Below are 27,965 nucleotides of genomic sequence, written 5' to 3'. Positions count from 1 at the left end.
AGTATGTGCCGTCTCTTTATTTGTCCAGATGGTGGTGTGATAGCTGGAGCCATCATTGGAGCCATTGTGCTTTTCACCCTGATAATCGGACTGCTGTACTACGTCTTCTCTGTCCGAGGAGTAAAGCTGAGTGGTCTCAGTCTGCCAACCAGAGAACCCAGAACACCCGACAATGTTGATGTGGTGAGTTATAAACCCAACTCTCATACTGGATACACCATACTAGGCCTGTCCCGACTAAGGATTTGTCGACTTTGATTGGCCAAAATTTGCCTATAGTCTAATGCAATTTTTATTTTTTTATTTAAATAAATCATTTTTTTGTCATTCCATTTGGGCTGTGGGGGGTGCTTAATGTCTGAAGGAGTCGACTGGTCCACTGATGGATACATCTTGATATTTGTCTAGTCTAGTGTGTTCATTAGACAGGTGAAATCCTCTTTCAGTGCCTCTGTGCCTGTTTTCATAGGCAGTTAGCCTCTGATTGATTGAAAACTTTATTAACAGATTGCAGAATGGGTACAGTATAGTACAGCTCAATACAGGAGGTTGGGTAGGAGTGGGGGGGGAGGTTGGGTGGGTGGGGGACACTGTACAACTGTACAAGCAAAACTGTACATTGGAATATTGATAAGACCATACTTCGTAATTTTTACTGTACATTGGAGGGGGTTGTGTTAGGACATTTACAGGGGCCAGTTTCGAATTGCAGTCTCCCGTAGGTGTTTTTTGAGTGTTTTTGAAAGTGGGTAGTGATTCACATTCCTTTACAGCTTTGGGTAGGGCGTTCCACATTGATGTGGCATAATTGTGAAACGTGTTTAGTCCCTTGTTTGAGCCGAATCTGAAAACATTATTCACCAGCTGGTGTTGTAGGGTGAATGGAGGTCTGTAATATATACATATCAAGTACATTAAGCTAACCATAACAACAAAAAGTTCTGTTCTTCTGTTTCAGCCTGCTTTCACCAACCCCAACTTTTCAGGAGAATCGGAGACATAAACCATCAAATCAACTTCTGTATATCTACTGTATTTAATTTAATTTCAGAATTGAACAATTACAACACACTATATTGTATGAATAATAACAAATAACTTCTAAAAAGGACAATTTGATCATGTATTATTTTTTACTACAAATCAGTGGGAATGTAGTTAGTTGTTTTGTTTTATAAGATCAAGTCTAGCTTGTATTGTTGTATATATTGTAATACATTGGTAATAAAACTAAGATGAAACTTATTGTGTTGCCTTCTTAACTTGTTAAATCCTCGATTGCATTGTGACGCCCTTATTGAAACACTGTTGTCCAGCTACTGGTTTATTAGTGTGGGTGACCTGGCAAAGCCAGTCACACACACACTTTTAAAATCTATACTCTTTATTCTTCAGTTTCACCCCACTGTTTGGGTACTAATCTACTTTAAACAGGCAATTTTGGTCCATAGGAATGAATAGCCGAATGTTCAAAACTAGTGTAGCAGCTGCATTTTTTTGTTTTACCATCACCTTTTATAAATGGCGACAGTGGTCTCAATTTTGGGCATAGATAGAAAAGAAAAACACATCAAAACGATGCCACGACTGTGCCCTCGCTCATAAAAGAAAAATAAATGGAATTGGACATTTCTCTCAATTTATGGCCATTTATTTGAGTCACGCTCCACATACACACTAATGGACTCTCCACTGAAATCTGTGATTTCACCGTTCCTTCCCTTGTCTTCCGATCGCCACACGGGCCACAATTGTCGACGTAATTACACATCGCACATAACCCTTCATGAAGTCCCTAAAGTGCTCATATTCAAAAGACTAAGCTTCATCTCTTATCATTTTGCTTTAATTATTGTGAGTGACAGAAGCGCAGCCTCATTGAAATGCATTGGAGGATAGATTTGTCAGTTAGGATTTTAATCAATTAAGTCTGTACTGAGTTGATTGACACCTGCATGTTCATAAAAAAAAATCTTTCACTTAAAGGGACAGGCACATGAATGAGCCTCTTACACTTTCACAGGGAAACCACACACACACGCTTATGGAAGGTGTCAATCAACTCAGTAGGCGTCTACATTCATTGGTTTATGAACCACGGCCCTTTCTCAAGCCATGCCCCCTTGTAAAGGCCTCACTCCTTTCATACCTCAAGAACCGCTTGTCATAGAGACTTAAGGGAGGTGTCAATCAACTCGGTACTGACTTCTAAATTAATTGATTTAGGTTAACCACGCCCCCATTCTGAAGCCAAGCCCATAACCCATTTCATATCTTGTGAACCGTTTGTCGTAGAGGCTTGCGGGATTGGACTCAGTAGGAATATCCTCATTCATTGGTCTATGTTGACCACTATTAGGCCCCTCCCCATTTTGTATCTTTTGAACCGTTTGCCGTAAAGACTCCCGAGAGGGGTCGTTGAACTCGGCAAGGAGATCCCCTTTCATTGGTCTATGTTTGCCCCACCCCTTATGCTTAAGTACCACCCCCTTTTTGTATCTTTTGAACCGTTTGTCAGAGACTCGCAAGAGACCCTCTCCTGTTGGCCGGCGGTGCACAGGCATCACCCATACTTTCACAATTTCCCTGGCAGAATTATCTAGTTATACATAGTCACTGAAATGTATAGTTTGAGCCAGTATGGAACCACTTTAAGATGAGTTTCTCTTACTCAATAGAATATTAAAATTATTTTTTTGTATTGCCTATATTTATGTCTGTACTATTACCCTGCCCATAGCTGTTCCCGCCATGACGCCCACATTTTCCAAAGGGCCTCAATAAAGGAATATCTTATCTGTATATAAATAATGTAAAATAAAAACAAGACTATTTTACGAGTTGGTACGAACTTCCAAAAATCTTATCTTTAAAATAAAAAAATACATTAACATACCCACAAATTAAACTTGTCCAAATAGTGTATTTAATGTCCAGTACAATCTGGTTAAAGGGGTCAGAGAGTGTTGTGGACTTTGTTGTGTAGCAGACAGTTCATATTAATTAATCAGCCAGCATATTAATTCCCAACCTTTATTGCCTCTGAAACATTGTACACTGCAGAGTCCTGGTCTACATGTGAGAAATGTACCATTGAACCTGAATACATTTTCCAACAATCCATCTTCAGCTAAAGCGGCCACGCTACAAAACAATTCTGCACAACAGCGTCTTTGAAAAAGAAAAAAAAAATCTTTTTTTCCTATAGAGTAAAAGAAAAAAAATGTAATTCATTGCCAATCATCTTTATACATCTCTGTACATTGCAGCTCAAACTATTTACATATTTTCACAAGGCGAGAAAGTTGAATTAGAAAACCTTTCTGCACATTTTTATTTTTATTCCCCCAGTAAAGACCCGAGGTGATGAGTTATTTTATTGTGTGTGATCATCATATTTATGGACAAGGAAGTATATGACCTCGTCCACACGAAGTAACCCACAAATGAAGCGCAAACAATAAAGGTTGAAATGAAGCGTGGCGGTAAAGCCTCGGAAATATGAAAAAAGGACATAAAACATGATACAAGAAACCAGATACATGATTTTTTTGTTTGTTTTTTTAAGTTTTTTTTCTTACAAGGTATAAATGTCAAGATGCCAAAAACGAGACCTTTCATCCCGTCATGTGCAATGGTGGTAGACATCCAGGAGAACTCTGACCACCTATACAGCAGCCTGCTAAAGGAGGAAACTGATTATAAAAACTAAACCTCAAAATTCATGGTACCAGTGTACTCAAATTCATACGTTTTTTCCATTTGTGATAAAATAAATACATAAACAACTTTGTTCTTTTTGTGATTCCTCGTGCAGCCCTTTTAAATTGTTGTACTTCAATATAGACGTGTTAAGATATTTCCAGTGAGCCCCAATTCATATATATATATATATATATATATATATATATAGTAACAAACATTTCTAATAACTAATGGCACGTCGTTCGCCCAATCGGTCCCGGAGAAACTATTTTGTCGTAGTTCATTTTCAATTTCATCTTTCTTTTTTACCACACGTGGGAGGAAGTTCTCATTTCTAGTGTTATGAGACCCTCTTACAATCTCTATCTACTGGATGTCAACATTGCACAAAAACATCACTTGTGGAGCTACGGAACTCCTGTCTTATTGCTCTGAACTAGGAGAGTGAAGAAGACTTGCACAGGCCGGGCCTGCTTTGAGAACTGAACGTTGTGTTTTTCTTCTGTCTAACTAATGAGAACACTGAAAGAAACCAGAAAGAAAACCCAAAATAAAAGTGCAAATTATTCTCTCCGTTGGCCGTTCATCCTGCTCTCATCACTGAAGTATACATGTTTTTGAAATGAGAAAAAGGAGAATCAGAATATTCACAAAAAAAATAAATAAAACGAAACACTAGTATTCTGTAAATATTGGCTGAGTAATAAATAACCACTGATGTTGTCAAATACATAGGTTGTAATACCGTGATCTTCCCGTCCCAAATGGAAATCAAAAATCAAATGAACACAGATATGGCCAAAAACACAAACCGTTGTATTCCAAAGGGGAACAGTAGTTTTCCTTTAAGAAAGGCAGTGGTATCAAAATAAACATCCCATTTCTCACTGAGCAGTTACATGATGTCTCCAGAGATACTGATCAGTGACTTCTCCAGAGATACTGATCATAGTGACGTCTCCAGAGATACTGATCATAGTGACTTCTCCAGAGATACTGATCATAGTGACTTCTCTAGAGATACTGATCATAGTGACATGATGTCTCCAGAGATACTGATCATAGTGACATCTCCAGAGATACTGATCATAGTGACGTCTCCAGAGATACTGATCATAGTGACATCTAGATACTGATCATAGTGACGTCTAGATACTGATCATAGTGATGCCTCCAGAGATACTGATCATAGTGACGTCTAGATACTGATCATAGTGACGTCTCCAGAGATACTGATCATATCATAGTGACGTCTCCAGAGATACTGATCATAGTGACGTCTCCAGAGATACTGATCAGTGACGTCTCCAGAGATACTGATCAGTGACGTCTCCAGAGATACTGATCATAGTGACGTCTCCAGAGATACTGATCAGTGACGTCTCCAGAGATACTGATCAGTGAAGTCTCCAGAGATACTGATCAGTGACGTCTCCAGAGATACTGATCAGTGACGTCTCCAGAGATACTGATCATAGTGACGTCTCCAGAGATACTGATCATAGTGATGCCTCCAGAGATACATTTTCAGTCCATAGCTTGGCCTTTGTCTGCGGTCAAATAAAAACTCATTCATTCACCCCATCTGATTCTCTCCACCAAAACATCCATTGTTTTTTAGTATATATATTTTTTTAGATCAAGAAAAGCCATGCTTTTCGAATCCTTGAAATAGGAATGGGGAAGTGCAAACAGCAGGGAGAGGATAAACCGGGCCACGGTTGTTTATGGTGATTTCATAAAACTGTCAATAGGCACTCGACGATTATGGGCACTAAGTTGTCGGCAGGGAGATGACAACAGCTAGTCAATCACCTCTACCATGACCTAACAGCTAGTCAATCACCTCTACCATGACCTAACAGCTAGTCAATCACCTCTACCATGACCTAACAGCTAGTCAATCACCTCTACCATGACCTAACAGCTAGTCAATCACCTCTACCATGACCTAACAGCTAGTCAATCACCTCTACCATGACCTAACAGCTAGTCAATCACCTCTACCATGACCTAACAGCTAGTCAATCACCTCTACCATGACCTAACCGTGTAGGACTAACTAAGCATTGGTTTTACGTGTCAATGAATCTGATTCACAATAGCACAATGGAAACCCTGCAGTGCCAGGGCACTCTGGTTCTCTATGGCCCTAAGCCAGTACCATAATTATGATAATTCGCCACAATAATTTAACTGTACAACAGAGAAGCTCATGGTTCTCAAAGAGTTTGTAAAGCAGCTGCAGAGACTTTATGTAAAATGAAAAGCATGAACGTTGGTCGTCAAAGGTTTCAACACGGTTTTAGATGGTTTCCACAAGCGCAGAAGAAATCAATGCAACCGCTTTACGACCTCAGAGACCGATGGGTTTATATGCTGCATAATAAAATCATTGCACTGCAGAGCTCTATACCTGGAGCTTATGACCACATCCTGTCTCTTTAGGATGTGATGTCAGGGTTGTGACGAGTCGCCAGTCTGCCGGCGCTTCACTGCAGACTGGTCCTACAGCGACTCGCCATCAAGAAGGCAACAGCTGGCCAATGAAAGTGCTCCTTTAGATGTATGGAACAGTTTTGCCTTGAAATGCACAATACTTCACCGGCATTCACTCCAAAAGCACCTGCATTTCCACGCTTCGGTTGTTGTGGGGTATAATCTTTCAATCCATCAATGACTCCACAGTACATTCAACATAAAATATATTCGGAAGAGCAAATCAATGTCTCCATGAACCACCCATAGTAAGGCACTTTTTTCTCTTCTTTTCTTTTCATGATTAATTAAGTTATTTTTGCCAGTATAAAAAGGGAAACTACTACAACCTTTGGAGGCAAAACAGGGTCATATTCTCTGCATGCCGCAAGTCTGAGAACAGTTGACTTGCGTGTTGATAACACGCGGATACCAATGGGGAAAATGTCTCGATAAATAAATGCAGATATCATGATTAATAAAAAAGTGTTTCCTTCTACAGTCGCTCTATATTTCAGTCAGCTCTGCCTCCCACGCGGTCAAGGTTAACCCGGTCTTAACAACAGGTACCATCACATTCTCACTGAGGGAAACACTGGGAAGATTCCAGATACAAAACAGATCATGTAGAACAGATGTGGCCGGAAGAACCCACTTGAGCTCCTGTCTGATGCCAAGCGGGAGTGTGTTCACAAACCTGTGGTGAACAGTTTGGGCTTCTGATATGGTGGATGCCAGGATGCCATTATTGATTGCTGATAAAATAACCAAAAGTACATGCAAGCCTGAATCCAAATCAAATCAAAAATGTTTTTGACTGAATGACTGAATGAAATGCTGTTGGCCCTGAACAAGTATGGAAGCTTCTCTTCTCTTATTGGCCCTGAACAAGCAGGGACGCTTCTCTTCTCTTATTGGCCCTGAACAAGCAGGGAAGCTTTTCTTCTCTTATTGGCCCTGAACAAGCAGGGAAGCTTCTCTTCTCTTATTGGCCCTGAACAAGCAGGGAAGCTTTTCTTCTCTTATTGGCCCTGAACAAGCAGGGAAGCTTCTCTTCTCTTATTGGCCCTGAACAAGCAGGGAAGCTTCTCTTCTCTTATTGGCCCTGAACAAGCAGGGAAGCTTCTCTTCTCTTATTGGCCCTGAACAAGCAGGGAAGCTTTTCTTCTCTTATTGGCCCTGAACAAGCAGGGAAGCTTCTCTTATAGACCACCGCAACACTTCCGGGATTCTGAAATAGGGGAGGAGATAGCGGGGGGGAGCATATGAATGAATGTGGATGAGAGCCTTGATGTAAGTGGTTGCAGCTACGGCTGTGGGGGTGCTAGAGACATGATCGAATAGACTTTTATGCGCCTGAGTCTCCTGAACACGGCGGGACCCATTCCTAATCGATCAGAACTAAATCGGCCGAGCTAAAGTCCCTTTTTCAGCACCTACTCCCCATACAGCTGCGCAGATTGTCAATGGAGTCTGAACGGCGCGAGACGACACGCGAATTAATGTTGAATGTTCCATCAGAGCGGGGGAGCTTGTGGTGGTAGTGTGAGCGGCTATAGACCACTGCACTTAAATATAAACATTAGTCTACCTGGAGACTCAATGAGGTAATTGTAGATGTCGCCATAAGACGCGTCTGGCCATTTAGTGGGATAATTTTTTCATTATCCTGTTCGGCTGAAAGGACACTGGCCACCGAAGCTCCCCCCTCTGATGGAACATTCAACATTCGTGCGTCGTCTCGCGCCGTTCAGACTCCGTTGACAATCTACACATGGGGAGTAGGTGCTGAAAAATGGACTTTATCTCGGCCGATTTAGTTCTGATCGATTAGGAATGGGTCGCGCCGTGTTCAGGAGACTCAGGCGCATAAAAGTCTATTGGATCATGTCTCCAGCACCCCCACAGCCGTAGCTGCAACTACTTGCAGTGGTCTATTGGCCCTGAACAAACAGGGAAACATCTAGTCTCTTATTGGCCCTGAACAAGCAGGGAAGCTTCTGGTCTCTTTTGAAGAGAAAAAGTGAAGGGGACAAGAAAACATGATTGCCAAAAAAAAATAAACTGCCAAGGGCTTTCATGACAACACAAAGGAAGCGTGTCAATAGAAAAATACTGAAGTTAACGCATTTCTGGGTAAAGTATATCCGCTAAACCAAACTTCTTTAAAATACTTAGGGAGAAAACAGGGGGTTACTTATGTGTGTGTGTATATATATATATATACACACACACACATATATATATACATATCTATCTTAAAATCTTCTGGGATGATGCGGGTACCTTCAGTTCCCCAGAGTACATTTAATTTTGGTTAAAGTAAACATTGCCCATGACTACACCTCATGATCAAAATGAAAAATTTCAAATGAACATCAACAACAAAGTATTACTCGTCATAATAATAATAATAATAATAATAATAATAATAATAATATTAATAATAATGATGATAACAAAGATCATTTGAATAAGGCTAATAAATAAGCTATGTGTCATCCCTGTCCATAGTGAGCACGTGGCGGCCGATGAGACCACACACCAGACAGCAGGGAGCAGATCGAGATGTAGCACGTAGAACCGACACAGCGCACCTTTGCTACGTAACAGATTATGCGGTGTGTTGGTTGTATACCGTTCTGCCTCCATCTGAGCTCTGTTGAAGCAGCCCCCTCCTGAGTGAGTCCCCCCGGATCTACCAACCATCCTCACAGCACCACACTCTGTGAAGGGAGGGGGGGTTAAGGACACCAAGCCGTACCTTGGGAGGACCGTCTATATATAGGTGAGGGGCTCAGTGGAGAATGTGGGGGTGTTTACATATGTAGTGTGTGTGTGTGTGTGATATGGATGACAGTGCATTTTCCAAATGAGGCCCCACAGGAAAACATCTCTGAGGACTTCCAGTTTTCACAGGTAGCCGTAGTAGGAACACGTGGGGTTTGGGGGAGGGGGGGGGGGGGGGCGTAGTGTGGGGGTCCACAGGCATCCAGTAGGCGGGGGGGCGAGGAGTGGGTTGGCTGAAGGGTCACTGTGTGTCACGGTTGTCCAGCCTTAGCCAGTGGAGGCCCTGCCGCGTGTAGCGCACCACAGAGACCATGTTGGAGGTCAGGCTCAGCGGCCCCATGGCCCGGTCCAACTCCGCCAGCAGACCTGAGGACAGACATGCACGTGTTCCAATAGACCCGTGCCAGGCTAAAACACCAAAACATCCAATACCGAGTCACAAAACGCAGGAAAGTAACTTGGGGGGGAAAAAAATGGGATTCTACTACTATCATCTTTGTCAAATGATCCCAGACTAATGATCCAAGACTATACTGTTCGGTCAAAGTAACAGATTGGATCATTCCATCAGGATACCCAGTAGTCGTCAGGCTCCACAACTGTGGATCTCTGCCAGCAGCTGGAGAAGTAATGGCTGCAGAACTCCAGAGAACTATTAGGAATGTCTGACCACTAAGTGTGTCTGACTCTCTCTCTCTCCACCAAACCTGCACTGACATACCGTTTACTTTTACTCATAGCATAATAGAATACAATTCTTTATTGCCTATATTTATGTCTTTCTATTATTACCCTGCCCATACCTCCCCCATGCTGCCCGAATTTCCCCGAGGGGATCAATAGAGGAATATCTCATCTTATCGTATCTCATACTAAACATTATCAGAATCTGTTATCTGCAGTGGAACCTAATCAGGGGTGTAAAAAGTACCCAGAAATTATACTTAAGTGAAAGTATGGGTACCGTCTCAAAATCTTACTCAAGTAAAAGTCACGAGTATCTGGCTAAAAACACACTTGAGTAAAAGTCAAAAAGCGTCTACTTTTAAATGTACTTAAATATTAAAGTTTCTGACCATCTATTCTTCTGATAGCAGGTGATTAATCAAAGATCCCCGCTTTCTAGTCTTGCACAAGGACCAATCAGCATGGGTATGGGCGGGTTCATTTTCCATTGATAGGGATTTGATTGGCTGTTTTTAAATAAAGTGCAGCCGCAGGATCAATAACGTAAACGTTAGTTCGGCCAGAGAAACAAATATACTAATTAAAATGGTTGGACCTGCGAGATTTGTACTTTGTACTTTGTAGGTCTGCATTTTAAATGTAAGGAGTAAAAAGTACGTTTTTTTTCTTTTTCTGAAATGTAATAATGGAGTAAAAGTACAAAGTATACAAACCTAATAATACTTGAGTAAAGTACAAATCCCCCAAAACAGTACTTAAGTATTGTAACAAAGTACAATTACTCGAGTACTTTACACCCCTGAACGTCTCCTCCCACACAGCTAGACACAGTGGACACTCTGTCCTCCTCACCGCTGCCTCTGCTGACCAGCTCCTCCGCCTGCTCCCAGATGTCGTGGGCGCTCAGGAACAGCGACGTGATGTTGACGTAGGAGGACGCCACCTGCTGGATGACCTGGGGGATGACCACGGTGATGGGGCCCGACGCCGCGCCTCCTCCTCCGCCCCCTCCTCCGCTGCTGTGGTTGGAGCCGGGACCCGAGCTGCTGGCCGTGCTGGCCGGGGAGGGCATGTCTGACATGGGGGACGGGGTCCCTGTGCTTCTGGGGGAGAAGGAGGAGGAGGAGGGAGAGAGAGAGGAGAGAGGAGAGAGGAGAGAGAGAGAGAGAGAGAGGGAGAGAGAGAGAGAGAGAGAGACAGTGAGTACTGAAGAGTGAAACAGTGAGTACTATGATACTGAAAGGCTTTCTGTGCACTTTTATCCATTGAATGACAATTTCTTACATGATCTAAGATGAGGCCACATTCTGAATTAGTACAAGGTTTTACAATCTACAGCCAATCCGAGGATGAGAGATTCATACACAAACCGTGCCCCGACCAAAACAGTTCCAATGTCTAAATTGTTAGAATAATAACATGTACATTAAATTGGGATCAGCTCTCCATCAGAAAAGAGCCGGTCTGGTATTTAAACTCCACTTCTTGTGATTAGCCACATTCCACACAGGCCTCCGACTGCTGAGCGGCACCCTGCAGATAGAGGGCAGCACTTACTGTGATACGCAGGGGGAGGGAGCCTGCGCCGACTTAGCGGAGCTCTGGAAGAAAGGACAAGATGATCCCATTTAGGAAACATTCAGTCATCTGGTCTGATTTAGTAAACAAGAAATATCCAAGTAAAATAATACCATCATTGGTATTTGTTTATTTTTAAAGCCCTTATTGGTAAACTTCCCTCATACATCACTGAACTCAGGGTTCCTGGAGTTTGCTCTGAACTAGGAAAACTGCTTTTTCCTTTGATGCTTCCGACACCTGGAACGCCCTCCAACTGACTCTGGAGGTTCTTCCTTCTCTTGCTGCATGTATGATCTGTGACCAGTGTGTGTCGACTTGTAACTGTCTGAGCTGATTTCTTATTGTTCATTCTAATCTAATTTATTGCGTCTATATGGATGAAACAGTCTTGTTTTGTAAGCTCGTCGTCGCTGTAAATGAGGGTAACCCTCAGTGTCTTACCCATGACCTCTTTTTATATATATTTATTACTTTTGTTTCCAAAACTAAAAAAGTAACCCGGCAGTAGATCAACAGTAGGTCAACAGTAGATCAGCAGTAGATCAACAGTAGATCAGCAGTAGATCAACAGTAGATCAGCAGTAGATCAGCAGTAGATCAGCAGTAGATCAACAGTAGATCAGCAGTAGATCAGCAGTAGATCAGCAGTAGATCAACAGTAGATCAACAGTAGATCAACAGTAGATCAGCAGTAGATCAGCAGTAGATCAACAGTAGATCAACAGTAGATCAGCAGTAGATCAGCAGTAGATCAACAGTAGATCAGCAGTAGATCAGCAGTAGATCAACAGTAGATCAGCAGTAGATCAGCAGTAGATCAGCAGTAGATCAACAGTAGATCAGGGCCCTGTTCCTCGTACCTGGCTAACTGAGTTAGCCGGATAATTTCCAGCATAGCTTGACTTAAGCCAGAACTTTCCGTTCCCCGACGTCGGATTTTCTAAATCACCATGGTAACAGATCAGAAAGTTTGAACCTGCTCCAGCGCAGGCTTAAATTCAGTTAGCTGGATAACCTGCATGGCCACACCCTCGCAAAGAAATGCCAGCTCCCTTCCTGAAATAATTCTCAGTCTAGATCCCATTTATACCATTCTGAATTATGTTTTTGTGCTTCGTTCTTCTAGAGGGGGCTTTTGAAATGTAAAATAATATAAATCATATTCAGCCTATGAATTTACTTTGTCCTAAATAATGCACGTCATAGTTATACGGATACGGCACTCGCTATCACGACACACTATGTAGTTATTTTAATAACGCGGAGCATTGCAAATGTGAATCCCGCTGGGATATTTTTAATGAATGAAACCTATCGGGAGTTTGGCTCTGATTAGTTTCATATTCTTCGCTGTGGATGTATCTGCGGCGGAGCGCCCGAATTGTGTTTCATTCAAGCATAAATTGAACTGTCTTTATGCGTGGATTGTGGATATGAATTACGAGGAATCTGAATCTGTGGATTGTTGAATTGCATCACTGTCACTCACACGTTATTGTGAATTGTAACTGGGTTTAAAATGTCTGATGAGATGCGCTGTTTTTACGGATTTGATGACGTGACTTGATAAAATGAATGAGCAATTGCAAGCCTTTGACGTTTTGTAGAATGAATTTGAGAAAATGCATTTATCTGTTCAAGCACTATTATCTGATGATGAACAAGAGGGTGATGAACATGACTGGTGTAAACCAAAGGTTAATCAATTCAATGCATGTATGGATGATGTCCGAAACAGATTAAAACCTGATTAATAGTGAAACTGTATAGCCTCCAACTCCCTCTCCTACACGTTATTTTGGGAGTCGCGCCTTGAAAACGTTGGGAACCATGTATTTATATAGTAGGCTACATGATACCTAAGCACATTATACTTACTTATTACTTATACTACTTATTCTGAAAGAGTTTAACTAATTATTTTCACTAGCAAGATCTCATTCGATTATTCATTCCATTAAGCCTACTCCCAGCAGGCACATTTAAATAAATATAATCTGATTGATTGGGGTAATAAGGGACTTAAAATTAGCCTATAGATTATGCATTTAACTTGTCTGCGAGGCTATTGAGTCGTACTGTATTGTACCCATTCTGCAATCTGTTAATACATTTCTTTTTTTTTGGTCTTTTTCCCCCTCCATTTTTCCTCCGATTTTCTCCCATCCCAATGTTAGTCGTATGCCAATTCCCAGTCCCTTCCTGGTCGCTGCGCACTTACCCCCCACAGTCAGATCATCTGGGAGAGTGGAGGCTACCACGTGCTTCCTCCGACACACGTCCAGCCAATCACCGCTTCTTTTCACCTGGCAGCGCGGATTCTCATCGAGAGGGCGTAGCGTGAGAGGATCACACTATCCCCCTCAAGTCCTATCCGCGCTTAGCAGGCGCCCCGACCGAACTGTAGGAGTCGCTGTTTACAACGACCCGGACCCACCCCGCCAGCTTCTCCCACCCTCTAATACAGCCAATTGTATTAGTGCAGACGGCCAGCCAAGCTGGTGACAACCCCGGAGCTGTGAGCTGGATTCGCTCCGGGGTTGGTGACGAACGCAATCTCCGCTCAGCCACCTAACCGCCCTGTTAATAAAGTTTTTAATCAATCAATCAATGCCGTTAGAAAATCAGGATTTCTGCGATCGACACCTGCTGTCTTTTCAGGTGAGGCGGCCGCGCGCAATTATCCTGAGTATCAAGTCTGGTTCGAATTAACGAGACTGAATCCACCTTCGAGGAACATGGAAAGCCTGGATTCAAACATCGGGTTAATTGAATCTGGATAATGGGACTTTTGATCGACTTAGTTGAACCAGGTACGGGGAATAGGGCCCTGCAGTAGATCAGCAGTAGATCAGCAGTAGATCAGCAGTAGATCAACAGTAGATCAACAGTAGATAAACAGTAGATCAGCAGTAGATCAACAGTAGATCAACAGTAGATCAGCAGTAGATCAGCAGTAGATCAACAGTAGATCAGCAGTAGATCAACAGTAGATCAACAGTAGATCAACAGTAGATCAACAGTAGATCAGCAGTAGATCAACAGTAGAACAGCAGTAGATCAGCAGTAGATCAACAGTAGATCAACAGTAGATCAGCAGTAGATCAACAGTAGATCAACAGTAGAACAGTAGATCAGCAGTAGATCAGCAGTAGATCAACAGTAGATCAGCAGTAGATCAGCAGTAGATCAACAGTAGATCAACAGTAGATCAACAGTAGATCAGCAGTAGATCAGCAGTAGATCAACAGTAGATCAACAGTAGATCAACAGTAGATCAACAGTAGATCAGCAGTAGATCAACAGTAGCAAAACGTTAGCTTTAGTAGTATTTTTTGTGTATCAGAAATGCAGGTAGTATGTCTCAGTTTCCATGTAAATATCTCTATGTGTATGGTCTCGTCCCAGTAAGGACCATGATGGAAATAAGTCCTGAACTTTATCATGTTATCCGTGTGACACTGAATGCAAGTCATTTCACATGACTCGTGCTTTTTGTCAAATAAACTAAACTAAACAAATAAGTGGAAAAAACAACAACTACAACAAAACACTGGAGTAGCATTTCTCCATCGCGCTCTATGCTCTCACGTGGCGAATCTTCCGTCTGTGGCACAGCTGCGACCCACACGATCACTCAAGGACAACAAGGCCGGCAGTGTTGAGTTGAGAACACCTACCTTGAAGTGGTCCGTGAGGGTCCTTGAATACTTGAGAGCCGCTTCGCGCTTGTAGCGGAACATGGCCATCTGCAGCAGGGACTGGCACTTCATGCTGGTGAGAACACAATGAGAACGTCACACCCTTCACTTCACTTCACTCACAGGAGACCGGGACATTGTCTCGGTTTGTAATTAGCTGGGATGAAAAGGAAGTGTTGTTCTGGCTCATTCAGGCCCTAAAGAGGGAAAACCCGTTACAAATGAGAAAAAAAAGGAGAAAAGTTGTTGGGGCTGAAATAAGAGTAAAAGAAAAAAAAACAGATACAGCGATATATTGTAATATTTTTCATGCTGATATTATATAAATACACTGATTACCGGTACATTATTTTTTTATTGCTCCACGACAAACTCATTTTGCTGCAATAAGAATTCTTATGATTTGATGTGTGACGTGAACAGACTGAAAACGTCATCTTATTAGAAATACGTATATATATATATCTATATATATATATATCTATATCTATATCTATATCTATAATATAATATGACTCGTATCATGATGATATCACATGCTGGGCCTCTGATGACTCCCCACCCCTGGTCTGTGGCGTCATCTCCTCTTCTGTGACTCACCATAAAACAGTGAAGTCCTTCTCAGTGGCCGGGGCACAGGGCTCCATCGTGCTCTTGAGCTTCAGTATGAACCTGTAGGGAGAGAGGCGTTCAGAGGAGAGAAAGAGAGAGAGAAAAGGTTCACCAGAGGGTAAAAAAGAAGACAAGGCTGGTTTTCACGTTGAGGTCAGACATCGAGCAGCTGTGACCAGGATACATGTTGTCGTGTTCCTCCGCACCGCCGCTCGCTGCCGTGACTTGCATTCTCACAAAGTCATTTCTGTTTTCCTTCTCTCTCATCTCTCAAACGAAACGACCACCGAGAGAGAACACAGAGGTGCGAGACCTCACCTTCAAAGCGCCGGGCTTGAAACGTGCGGATCGCGCGGAGCATCTCAATGAGAGGCGCTCATGAAAAGTTAAAAGGCGCACAGACAGACTGGGACACCGGGCGCCTACCTGATGAGCTCCACCGTCTCGGCGAACATGGTGTAGGCAGACTTGGGAGTCTGGGGATCCATCTCCATGGCGATGCCGCTCTCCACAAAGGACATGGCCGCGTCCAGGTAGTTGAAGGCTTTACTGACCTTATCAGACTGTGGAGGAGCACACGCACACATTTTACATGATTTGGTGTTAGTTATTTCTCGACTGATCGTGACTGTACTCTCGACAGATAAAATAATTACTATTAACCATATTCACACGGCTGCCGTTTTTTTTTTTGATTTCATGCTCAGGTTGGGTTCCTTTCCACCCCGTTGCTGGGTGGGAACAGGATGGAGAGGAGAGAATGGACTGCATTTATATAGCAGCTTTTAACCAAAGTGCTTTACAACTTATGCCTCACATTCACCCAGACATTCACACACCGACGGCTGAGGCGGCCATGCAAGGTGCCAACCTGCTCATCGGGAGAAGTTAGGAGGTTAAGTGTCTCGCTCAAGGACACTTCGACATGCTGCCCGGGAGGAGCCGGAATCGAACCGGGGAAACCGTCTTATTACTAGACGACCGCTCTACCTCCTGTGCCACTGTCGCCCCGATAAAAGGAAGGAACCCAACATGAGCATGATGTAAGAGCAAAGCAGCCCGTGTGTGAACATGGTGAATGACGGTAAGCGAAAAGGGGTACATACAACTACCGTGGCGTCCGCTTTGTGCTTCAGTTTCTTGGCTTCCTTCATGTAATGCTCTACTGGATGTTGCCTGCAGGAGGAAGACATCAGGTTAGACATGTGACGTGATGCTCGCTCCTGATAGGTCATAAGAACACTGATCCTAAATGAGGCCACGTTCTGAATGACAACCGTGGCTGCGATCTCTGGATCTTAAAAAAGGAAACGGATAATCTAACCCTAACTGTACCAGTAGCCAAATAGACAAGGATGTGTGTCGTCAGGATTCTGTATATACTACTATCCATACTGCTTATGTATCTATACCACTATCCATACTGCTCATCTATCTATACCACTATCCATACTGCTCATCTATCTATACCACTATCCATACTGCTCATCTATATATACCACTATCCATACTGCTCATCTATCTATACCACTATCCATACTGCTCATCTATCTATACCACTATCCATACTGCTTATGTATCTATACTGCTTAATTATATACCACTATCCATACTGCTTATTCATCTATACCACTATCCATACTGCTTATGTATCTATACTGCTTATCCATATATACCACTATCCATACTGCTTATTCATCTATACCACTATCCATACCTTATATATCTATACCACTATCCATACTGCTCATCTATCTATACCACTATCCATACTTCTCATCCATCTATACCACTATCCATACTGCTAATCTATCCATACTGCTCATCTATCTATACCACTATCCATACTTCTAATCTATCTATACCACTATCCATACTGCTTATCCACACTGATACTTTACTACGTGGTTATTGATGCTCCCTAATTTTGTGAAGAAATTGTGAAAACAATTATCAGTACTTAAGTTAATACTTTGGGCAAACAACATTTAACAAAATAGTTTTGTTGATGAAATGAAATGAATAAAAAAAACACAGGCCTTGTTGTCAACCTCCTAGCCGGCAGTTCTGTTTACATTAGGCCTACTGACATTTTAAATTCACTTATTATATAAAACAATCCATCTATGATAGACTATCTCGTACAATCTCGTACATAATCTCATACAAATTGCATGATGACAGCTGTTCTTTCTGGAGCTTCCTCTGCTTGGAATATGCTCCCTGACAGACCTGCTTTTTCTTTGTGTTCAATGTAGGTCATTCTTGTTTACCGTTTCATATGTAGAGTTACTTCGCTTGTTTTCTGATCTGTATATTTGGCCTGTTTTGCATTTTCTGTTCCATTGATGCAGTGTGATTTTAATTGTCGTTTATTTTTATTGTTGTTTTTGTGTGGACCCCAGGAAGACTAGCGACCACTTTGTGGAAGCTAATGGGGGATCCAAATAAATAAGAATAAAAAAGCATGTTGTCATTTTTCCTGTAATTAGTTGTCAACAGTTGTCAACATACAGGAGGTAGGGAGTGACATCAAAACAGTGAGTTGAATTCCTTAAAACCCCTTCAGTCTGTCTGTTCACGAGATGTTCAGTCTGTCATTTAACTGAATGTAACTGCATGTGTGTAAATAAGTAAAAGAGACATGTAATTATGTGAGAACAAAAGTAAAAACCTATTGAATGCAGAGATAGATTATTATTTGAAACAGGGTCTTAGTAGTGTAAAAGCTGTGAATTAATCAATGGCCTCCAACCCCATTTGTCCTTTTGATAGATTAATATTTACCCACTTTGTATTTATTACAAGTGACACACACAAGTGTATGTAGGCTATTGTTAAAATTGCACAAAAAATATATAATATATACATCTCGTCTGATAATCATTATGTTCTGCTGTGGATATTCATATAATATTCATTCTAGTTGACCCATCCTGTTTGCACGGACTGACAGAATAACACAGTTGATTACAACAAGAAAGAGAGAGACTGCTGCGGGCGAGTCACATTAACTTTTAACTAGAGAGGGAGCCTAAACGGAATGAAGCTCCCTCTTATTATTTAATTAGCTGTCTTGTCTGAATGCTTTCATGGTGATACAATGCTGTCGAGAGAACATATGCTTTCAGCTCCATCTCCTGTCCTGCCTACATTGTTTTCTAGGGTCCTGCTTAGACAGTCTTTTAACAGACAGGCCTTTTAACAGACCAGGCGCTCAGCAGTATCTCAGTTCTGGCCAATCAGGATCCAGTACCAAATGAGTTCCTGATGCCTACATTAGTTGCTGGGAACAGGCTTGTATAAAAATGGCTCTCTCAACGGCAGTCAAAACAGTGTATGATGAAGTGCATGGAAAACAGAACATGTCAAACTGGATCATGATTTTATCAAAGTCAGACAGTTCAATTATTCTTAAAGTATAATGTAGTTTTGCAACATGGCTCAGAAGAGTTTGCTGCTGAATTTGCTGCTGCTCAAAAAAAACTTCCTTTTTGGAGTTTCTTTTGTTTTCGTATTTATTTTACAACGTTGCCAGTTAGTGAATTAATTCAGGTAAGGACCTCTAGTATGGGTCTATTGAGAGAAGGCCACACACACACACACACAACAGCACTTCATATAACTTATATAACGTAACTTCAGGTCCGGAGACCTCATGCAGTTAAAACCAACCCAGTCCGGGATCAAAGTAAAAGTCACATGTTGGTTCTGAGGTCCTGGTCTTGGGTTATGAGTGACAAGACAGATGCCCCCCCCCCCCCCCCCCCACAGTAAAAGGGAAGCTCACCTGTCCTCAAACTTGACTAAGGGCCTGGCAGCCGAGGCTCCCCCAGCCGTCAGGGCAGGTGCTGGGACGGCGAAGCTGCTGTTCTTTGGGGCCTTCTGTTGGAATCACAAAACAGACACTCAGTGAGTACCTGCTAGTTGCCCTTTTCAACGGATCAGCTTTCTAAACAACTACTTAAATAAGCTTCCTTCGCTATCGGGCAGATCGGTTCCATTCATGAAGACTGTTTGAACAAGTAGCGACATGCCAGACCCCTTGGAACAAGGAACAGAACAAATCCAGAGTAACTCAAAATGTGCTCCAGTCATGAGAAGGGGGGGGGGGGGAGAATCCCCAATGACCAGTTTAGGAACCAAATCTGTGCAGAAGACATTTTTCTCATACTTTAGAAACTGCCCCACTGGTTCCATGCTGGTCCAGCGAGCCAAGCCAAGCACCCCAACCTCATATTACAACAATCTGAAATAACCCATGTCGTCTGTTGGCGACCTTGCAGCTTTTGATACAAAAAATAAATAAATAAAACAGCAATTCCCAACCCGCAAGAGCGGCTGGCATTTATCAAGTGGCTCGGAGTGGAGATATTGATACAGGATTAGTTTTGTCTTTAAGTTCTGTGTTTTGGCTTAAGAAATCCTAGGTCAGCATTCCTCCACTCGGGGAGAGGTTTGATGAACGCTGGCCGAGGGCCGAGGCTGACGGGTTTACCTTTCCGGTCTTCGAGTGCTCTGTGCGTTTCCCTGTGCTCTTCTTGTGCTTCGCGGGGGTGTCCCTGCCCCCGCCGCCTGCCCCCGTGCCGTGGTCCTGGCCGTCGCCGGAGTGCCGTTTGTGTCGCCCAGAGCTCCTGGCGGGGTCCTGGGGCGTGGAGGCTGAGCTCCTGGCGGGGTCCTGGGGCGTGGAGGCTGAGCTCCTGGCGGGGTCCTGGGGCGTGGAGGCTGAGCTCCTGGCGGGGTCCTGGGGCGTGGAGGATGAGCTCTTGGTGGGGTCCTGGGGCGTGGGGGGCTGCTGCAGTGGCGCGGGAGCCTTCTTGGCCTTCTTTCGTTCCCTCTCTGCTGCGTCAACGGGGCTCCTGTGGGACGGTGAACCAGAGAGCATGTTCAGATTAGGCAAACACATGGTCAAGGTCAACTACTGCACCTGGGTGGAGATGTCTCGTCTTTCTCCCTCTCTCATTCACACAACAGAAAGGGACAGGTGAATCCAATAATTACTGTCTAATCAGTGAATACCCAGAAGGAGGTTAGCCAGGTGGAAAACACCAGGGTTGTGTTGGATACATCACATAGGTCAGGGGTGGCAACAGTCCAGCACTAAAGACTTTTTTTCAGGACAGCATACCAGGCAATATATTTGCACCAGTAGTTGCCAGTAGGGATGGGCACAAATAATGTTTTCCCAGATCGAGTACTTGCATAAATTACATGAGTAGTGCTCGAGCAATTGTTTAGGGAAATACATTTTTAGAATGCATCTTAAAGCACACGGCAGCAGCAATAATGAAATATTGCGCGGATTCACACACGCACTCACTCACTCTCGCTCCCCTGACATAACAATGCACAGTAATATACCTGATGCGTAATGCGTATTGTCAGTCAAAACAGTCAGTTACCACTTGTAATAATTACCTCCACTCTCTGTCTGCAGCAGGTCTCTCCACTCATGGAACGGCATGTCTGTATCAATAGTATAGTACGCTACGCAAAGTGGGCAACATGTTGTTGGCACAATTTGAAAATGCACAAACCTTCGTTTAGAACAAACTTTTCATGGGAACTTAAAAGAACACGCCAACATTTTGGGAAATTTGCTTATCGTATCAATCTTCTTGTCTCTCTGTAGGGGGGGGCCTCACTCAGGTACTCACGCCCCTCCCTAGTTGCCGGGCTGGGGGGACTCACGCCCCTCCCTAGTCGCCAGGCTGGCAGGACTCACGCCCCTCCCTAGTCGCCAGGCTGGCAGGACTCACGCCCCTCCCTAGTCGCCAGGCTGGCAGGACTCACGCCCCTCCCTAGTTGCCAGGCTGGCAGGACTCACGCCCCTCCCTAGTCGCCAGGCTGGCAGGACTCACGCCCCTCCCTAGTTGCCAGGCTGGCAGGACTCACGCCCCTCCCTAGTTGCCAGGCTGGCAGGACTCACGCCCCTCCCTAGTTGCCGGGCTGGGGGGACTCACGCCCCTCCCTAGTTGCCGGGCTGGGGGGACTCATGCCCCTCCCCAGTAGCGGCGCCAGAGAATTGGCCTCGCGGGAGCTTTGGAGGGGCTGGATTGTTTATAGCAGGGGCTAATGAATTTTAATGCAACAAACAAAAACAATGGCTAATTTAATATACTGATATTGAAAAAAAAAAACGTTTTTCTCTGGTCTGCATCCCCTTAACAATTGTGTGTATTGCGCCGTACTGTATTGTACCCATTCTGCAATCTGTTTTTCATTCATTCATTCATTCATGAACAGCAGATCAGCTGTTGCAGTCAGATCACCGCGGCGGGTGACGAACAGATCAGAATGCATGCAAACACGACTCACCATACCTTGTTTGTTGTTAAGTCCTCCAAAATCCCTGCTAATGTTTGAAACATGTCACATATCCACTCGCCGCCCTCCAATTCCAGATTGGCGTTGAATGCAGCAGCTACTTTATCTGCCAACTTGCCTCGTTGTTGTTGTTGTTGTTGTTGTCGCCACATATTATGCAGAGAGGACGTCGGCTCGGCACGCAAGAATCACCGACCTGTTGCGATAAACCCGTATTTTATGTATGGCTCCTGTTTATTAAAAGAAGCGTTATATTTCCCCGTTCTATCCAAAGATGTTTGTTTTGTTTTTTGAACTCGCACGCAGCTCGAACGCGGAAGTGAAATAATATACATGCGGCCCGGTGGGACTATTCCATTGGTTCTCCCAGTCCACGTGACCATTTCTAGCATTTCAATTGGCTATAGTGACAGACATGCTTTTGATGACGTCCGGTAGATAGATACAGCTTCACAATAAAAGAGGTGGAGATACTCATCACGCAAACCCACGAATGTCCAATATAACGGAATTCGTAATGTATTTTATATATAAATAAAATAAAAAACATAACTGGGAGGGGGGGCTTAGAGGGGGCTAAGCCTTTTTCAGAGGGTGCTTAAGACCCTGCTAGCCCCTCCCCCCCGCCGCCCCTGCCCCTCCCTAGTTGCCGGGCTGGCAGGACTCACGCCCCTCCCTAGTTGCCAGGCTGGCAGGACTCACGCCCCTCCCTAGTCGCCAGGCTGGGGGGACTCACGCCCCTCCCTAGTCGCCAGGCTGGCGGGACTCACACCCTTCCTAGTCGCCGGGCTGGGGGGACTCACGCCCCTCCCTAGTCGCCGGGCTGGGGGGACTCACGCCCCTCCCTAGTCGCCAGGCTGGCGGGACTCACACCCTCCCTAGTCGCCGGGCTGGGGGGACTCACTCAGATTTGACGGAAGCAGGACACGATGAGCTGGTCTTCTCTTTCTCAAGCTTTGGTTTCTTCTTGGGTGGGACTTTAGACTCTTTCTCAGCCTGAAAAATAAACAAATGAAAACAGGATTTACTTACTATGTAAAAGTTATCAAGAAATAAAGCCTGCGATGTAAAGACCCGCTACGCTAAATGTTCATCTCCAAGCTGGCCGCGACTTCTTACTCTATTCTGGCGTTAGGAAAGAAACGTCCAACTCACTGGTCTCTTTTTGCTGGTTTTGGTAGGCGTGGGTGTGGAAGCGCTGGTGTCTCCTCCGTCCTGTGCTGGGGCTGGTCTCTTGCCACCGCTGGGGGTCCCCTGAGAGGCTCTGGCTGCCCGGGGGACCCTGGAGAGGAGGCTGAGCTGGATCTTCACCAGCAAGGCTCCGGGAGGCCCGTCGGGGGCCCGAGACGCCTTGGCCGAGTACCCCCGCTTGGCCGAGGGCTGGTGGCCTGGAGGCGACAGGCTCCTCTGGGGCTTCTTGTGGCCCTTCCGGGGTACAGTCTCTGTCCTGACATTGCTGCTGCTGCTACTGATCTTGACCGGGGGGGCGGGGGATGGCTGGTCGGGCTGAGCGGGGCTGGGGCAAGGGGATCTCGTACGCTCGCTCTCCCTCTTACAGTCCAACACCAACGTCACTCTGGGCCCAGACTCGGGTCCAGCTTTGCGCTTGTCGGAAGAGGTGCGCTTCGCAGCCTTCTTGCCGTCCGCCTTGGGGCCACCGCTGCCCTTAGTGCTCGTTTTCGTCTTCACCTTGGGTCTGTCTGTGAGGGAGGGGTCTTTGTCACGTGGGGCGACCACCTCCACAGACTCCACTTGGACGCCTGCCTGGGGGTCATCGGGGCGAGGGGCCTTGGCTGGCTTCGAGGGGTGCTTGTTGGCTACAGTCTTTCTATGGCTGCTGGAAGTGCTGTGGGTGGAGGATGAGTTAGTGGAGGGGGCGCTGTGGTGGTTCTGCTGGCTGTAGTTGTTGGGAGCTTCTTTGCGCTGTGAAGGTTTGGCCTGGTTGTCCCCATACTCTTCCTGGAGAGGAGAGAGGCAAGGCTTATAGTCCTCTGTGGTGTTGGCCGCCTCCCCCTTGGTGGCCCCGGGGCTCTCTTTGTGGGCGGGGCTCTCTTTGTGGGCGGGGCTCTGAGAGGCGAGGGCATCACCGTGGCTTTCTGTGCTGGAGTTCTGTTGGCTGGACCTGATCCAGTTCGCCAGCTGCCAATCGACATGGGTTGCCGTGGGAACATCAGGCTGGTCAGGCGGAGAAGAAACACAAACGACTCAAACTTTCAGAAATAAATTAACAATGTACGCGCATCAAAAGGCGTGAACACGGCGTGGGGCTTACTTACCTTGGCCAAAGGGGAGCTGCTCCTGAGAGGTCGAGATGGCTCTTCCGGGCCGCTCTCGCTGTCCGACTCCGATCCCGAGCTGCTCTCCGAGTCACTGGAGCTGGCCGACTCCACCCCACTGGAATGTGCTGCTGCAACCGTACTGCTACAACGCCACAGACACATTCAGGGTCAGAAATCAAACACTACTGTAATATTAAATGGCAGGGTTTTACATATCAGGGGTAAACATAAGAGGGGTATCAGGCCCACATGCCCAGACACACCTCCCTCCACACTATTCCACAGGGCGTTGAGCCGTGCCGGCACACAGCGAGTCAGGCACAGGCCATTTGTCAGAGAGAGGAAAATGTCCAGACAGGTGATTAGATCTTCGCACTGCTTGTATACCCTGAGCACGCACTGTACCGACAGGCCATGGGACTAACAGCCACCCCCGTGTCCCGGGGAGGCAGCAACACAGTGGAGGACAGTTCAAACAAACACTCTGGGATGACATATCTAGGGTGTCGTTGACATGAAGGAAAGGAAGTGAACGTGGAGCTATTTTTCAAGTCTCGGATTTTTGTGAAAACTACCGACGTTCTTGGCCACTAAGTCTTGGAAAACTATAGGAAACCATAATACTCTATTACAGGGTATCTGCAGTTCAATTGGAAGACTTTTTAATACCACTTAGAGCAAAGTGTTACACCAATTTCACGACCATACTAGCAAAAAGAATAACCACGGTGATACTGAACTGGCGGCTGCATTTGCAGCACTCGTTCCTGGTAGCCCCACAAAGAACAATGACTTGAATACAAAAACATATATATATATTTAATATTATTTCATCTCCCGACACCTGTGCAAATTACATTTTAAACTTTTGAATACCTTTTAATGCTTTAAATTGAGAATTATGAATTGAATACTTAAGACTTTTGAATACCCCGCAGATACCGTGTGATAATTCCACGATGCTGTTCCTCAGCTGCAGTACTAGGAATACTAGCAACACTGTAGTAAGTTCAAGGCCACCGTGCCACAGTGTCAACAACGGTGAGTGCCCTCGGACGTAGGCACTTTGTAAACATTAGCTCAGAGTGGGCTAGAGGAGGAGCAAGGACTCAAACACTGGCTCAGAGCGGCCTAGAGGAGGAGAAACACTGGCTCAGAGCGGACTAGAGGAGGAGAAACACTGGCTCAGAGCGGCCTAGAGGAGGAGAAACACTGGCTCAGAGCGGACTAGAGGAGGAGAAACACTGGCTCAGAGCGGACTAGAGGAGGAGAAACACTGGCTCAGAGCGGACTAGAGGAGGAGAAACACTGGCTCAGAGCGGACTAGAGGAGGAGAAACACTGGCTCAGAGTGAGGAGGAGAAACACTGGCTCAGAGCGGACTAGAGGAGGAGAAACACTGGCTCAGAGCGGACTAGAGGAGGAGAAACACTGGCTCAGAGCGGCCTAGAGGAGGAGAAACACTGGCTCAGAGCGGACTAGAGGAGGAGAAACACTGGCTCAGAGCGGACTAGAGGAGGAGAAACACTGGCTCAGAGCGGACTAGAGGAGGAGAAACACTGGCTCAGAGCGGACTAGAGGAGGAGAAACACTGGCTCAGAGTGAGGAGGAGAAACACTGGCTCAGAGCGGACTAGAGGAGGAGAAACACTGGCTCAGAGCGGACTAGAGGAGGAGAAACACTGGCTCAGAGCGGACTAGAGGAGGAGAAACACTGGCTCAGAGCGGACTAGAGGAGGAGAAACACTGGCTCAGAGCGGACTAGAGGAGGAGAAACACTGGCTCAGAGCGGACTAGAGGAGGAGAAACACTGGCTCAGAGCGGACTAGAGGAGGAGAAACACTGGCTCAGAGCGGACTAGAGGAGGAGAAACACTGGCTCAGAGCGGACTAGAGGAGGAGAAACACTGGCTCAGAGCGGACTAGAGGAGGAGAAACACTGGCTCAGAGCGGCCTAGAGGAGGAGAAACACTGGCTCAGAGCGGACTAGAGGAGGAGAAACACTGGCTCAGAGCGGACTAGAGGAGGAGAAACACTGGCTCAGAGCGGACTAGAGGAGGAGAAACACTGGCTCAGAGCGGACTAGAGGAGGAGAAACACTGGCTCAGAGCGGACTAGAGGAGGAGAAACACTGGCTCAGAGTGAGGAGGAGAAACACTGGCTCAGAGCGGACTAGAGGAGGAGAAACACTGGCTCAGAGCGGACTAGAGGAGGAGAAACACTGGCTCAGAGCGGACTAGAGGAGGAGAAACACTGGCTCAGAGCGGACTAGAGGAGGAGAAACACTGGCTCAGAGCGGACTAGAGGAGGAGAAACACTGGCTCAGAGCGGACTAGAGGAGGAGAAACACTGGCTCAGAGCGGACTAGAGGAGGAGAAACACTGGCTCAGAGCGGACTAGAGGAGAAACACTGGCTCAGAGCGGACTAGAGGAGGAGAAACACTGGCTCAGAGCGGACTAGAGGAGGAGAAACACTGGCTCAGAGCGGACTAGAGGAGGAGAAACACTGGCTCAGAGCGGACTAGAGGAGGAGAAACACTGGCTCAGAGTGAGGAGGAGAAACACTGGCTCAGAGCGGACTAGAGGAGGAGAAACACTGGCTCAGAGCGGACTAGAGGAGAAACACTGGCTCAGAGCGGACTAGAGGAGGAGAAACACTGGCTCAGAGCGGACTAGAGGAGAAACACTGGCTCAGAGCGGACTAGAGGAGGAGAAACACTGGCTCAGAGCGGACTAGAGGAGGAGAAACACTGGCTCAGAGCGGACTAGAGGAGGAGAAACACTGGCTCAGAGCGGCCTAGAGGAGGAGAAACACTGGCTCAGAGCGGACTAGAGGAGGAGAAACACTGGCTCAGAGCGGCCTAGAGGAGGAGAAACACTGGCTCAGAGCGGCCTAGAGGAGGAGAAACACTGGCTCAGAGCGGCCTAGAGGAGGAGAAACACTGGCTCAGAGCGGACTAGAGGAGGAGAAACACTGGCTCAGAGCGGACTAGAGGAGGAGAAACACTGGCTCAGAGCGGACTAGAGGAGGAGAAACACTGGCTCAGAGCGGCCTAGAGGAGGAGAAACACTGGCTCAGAGTGAGGAGGAGAAACACTGGCTCAGAGCGGACTAGAGGAGAAACACTGGCTCAGAGCGGACTAGAGGAGGAGAAACACTGGCTCAGAGCGGACTAGAGGAGGAGAAACACTGGCTCAGAGCGGACTAGAGGAGGAGAAACACTGGCTCAGAGCGGACTAGAGGAGGAGAAACACTGGCTCAGAGCGGACTAGAGGAGGAGAAACACTGGCTCAGAGCGGACTAGAGGAGGAGAAACACTGGCTCAGAGTGAGGAGGAGAAACACTGGCTCAGAGCGGACTAGAGGAGGAGAAACACTGGCTCAGAGCGGACTAGAGGAGGAGAAACACTGGCTCAGAGCGGACTAGAGGAGGAGAAACACTGGCTCAGAGCGGACTAGAGGAGGAGAAACACTGGCTCAGAGTGAGGAGGAGAAACACTGGCTCAGAGCGGACTAGAGGAGGAGAAACACTGGCTCAGAGTGAGGAGGAGAAACACTGGCTCAGAGTGAGGAGGAGAAACACTGGCTCAGAGCGGACTAGAGGAGGAGAAACACTGGCTCAGAGCGGACTAGAGGAGGAGAAACACTGGCTCAGAGCGGACTAGAGGAGGAGAAACACTGGCTCAGAGCGGACTAGAGGAGGAGAAACACTGGCTCAGAGCGGACTAGAGGAGGAGAAACACTGGCTCAGAGCGGACTAGAGGAGGAGAAACACTGGCTCAGAGCGGACTAGAGGAGGAGAAACACTG

The 27,965-nt window shown here is 45.8% G+C and overlaps 1 protein-coding gene across 2 annotated transcripts in view; it reads right to left on the bottom strand.

Moving 5' to 3' along the window:
• Positions 1–8,103: 8,103 nt before the first annotated feature.
• The window catches only part of LOC311236579 (AF4/FMR2 family member 1-like), a 127,805-nt gene continuing 107,943 nt past the window's right edge, over positions 8,104–27,965 (bottom strand). Inside the window, exons 8-19 of one of the 2 annotated variants that reach the window (XM_084324265.1) lie at positions 24,158–24,302; positions 23,037–24,056; positions 22,786–22,877; positions 20,053–20,413; positions 19,345–19,439; positions 16,661–16,730; positions 15,981–16,117; positions 15,543–15,614; positions 14,922–15,015; positions 11,218–11,261; positions 10,513–10,763; positions 8,104–9,339 (exon numbers count right to left, since the gene is read on the bottom strand). In XM_084324265.1, the coding sequence (XP_084180391.1) occupies positions 9,215–9,339; positions 10,513–10,763; positions 11,218–11,261; positions 14,922–15,015; positions 15,543–15,614; positions 15,981–16,117; positions 16,661–16,730; positions 19,345–19,439; positions 20,053–20,413; positions 22,786–22,877; positions 23,037–24,056; positions 24,158–24,302 (2,506 nt within the window). In that variant the 3' untranslated portion in view covers positions 8,104–9,214. The remainder of the gene's footprint in view (positions 9,340–10,512; positions 10,764–11,217; positions 11,262–14,921; positions 15,016–15,542; positions 15,615–15,980; positions 16,118–16,660; positions 16,731–19,344; positions 19,440–20,052; positions 20,414–22,785; positions 22,878–23,036; positions 24,057–24,157; positions 24,303–27,965) is intronic. The other variant, XM_084324266.1, reaches the window with a different exon arrangement.

Source organism: Notolepis coatsorum (assembly GCF_963971535.1).
Source record: "Notolepis coatsorum genome assembly, chromosome: 11".
NCBI classification, from domain to species: Eukaryota; Metazoa; Chordata; class Actinopteri; order Aulopiformes; family Paralepididae; genus Notolepis; species Notolepis coatsorum.
This window is presented reverse-complemented; position numbering and strand designations above follow the sequence as displayed.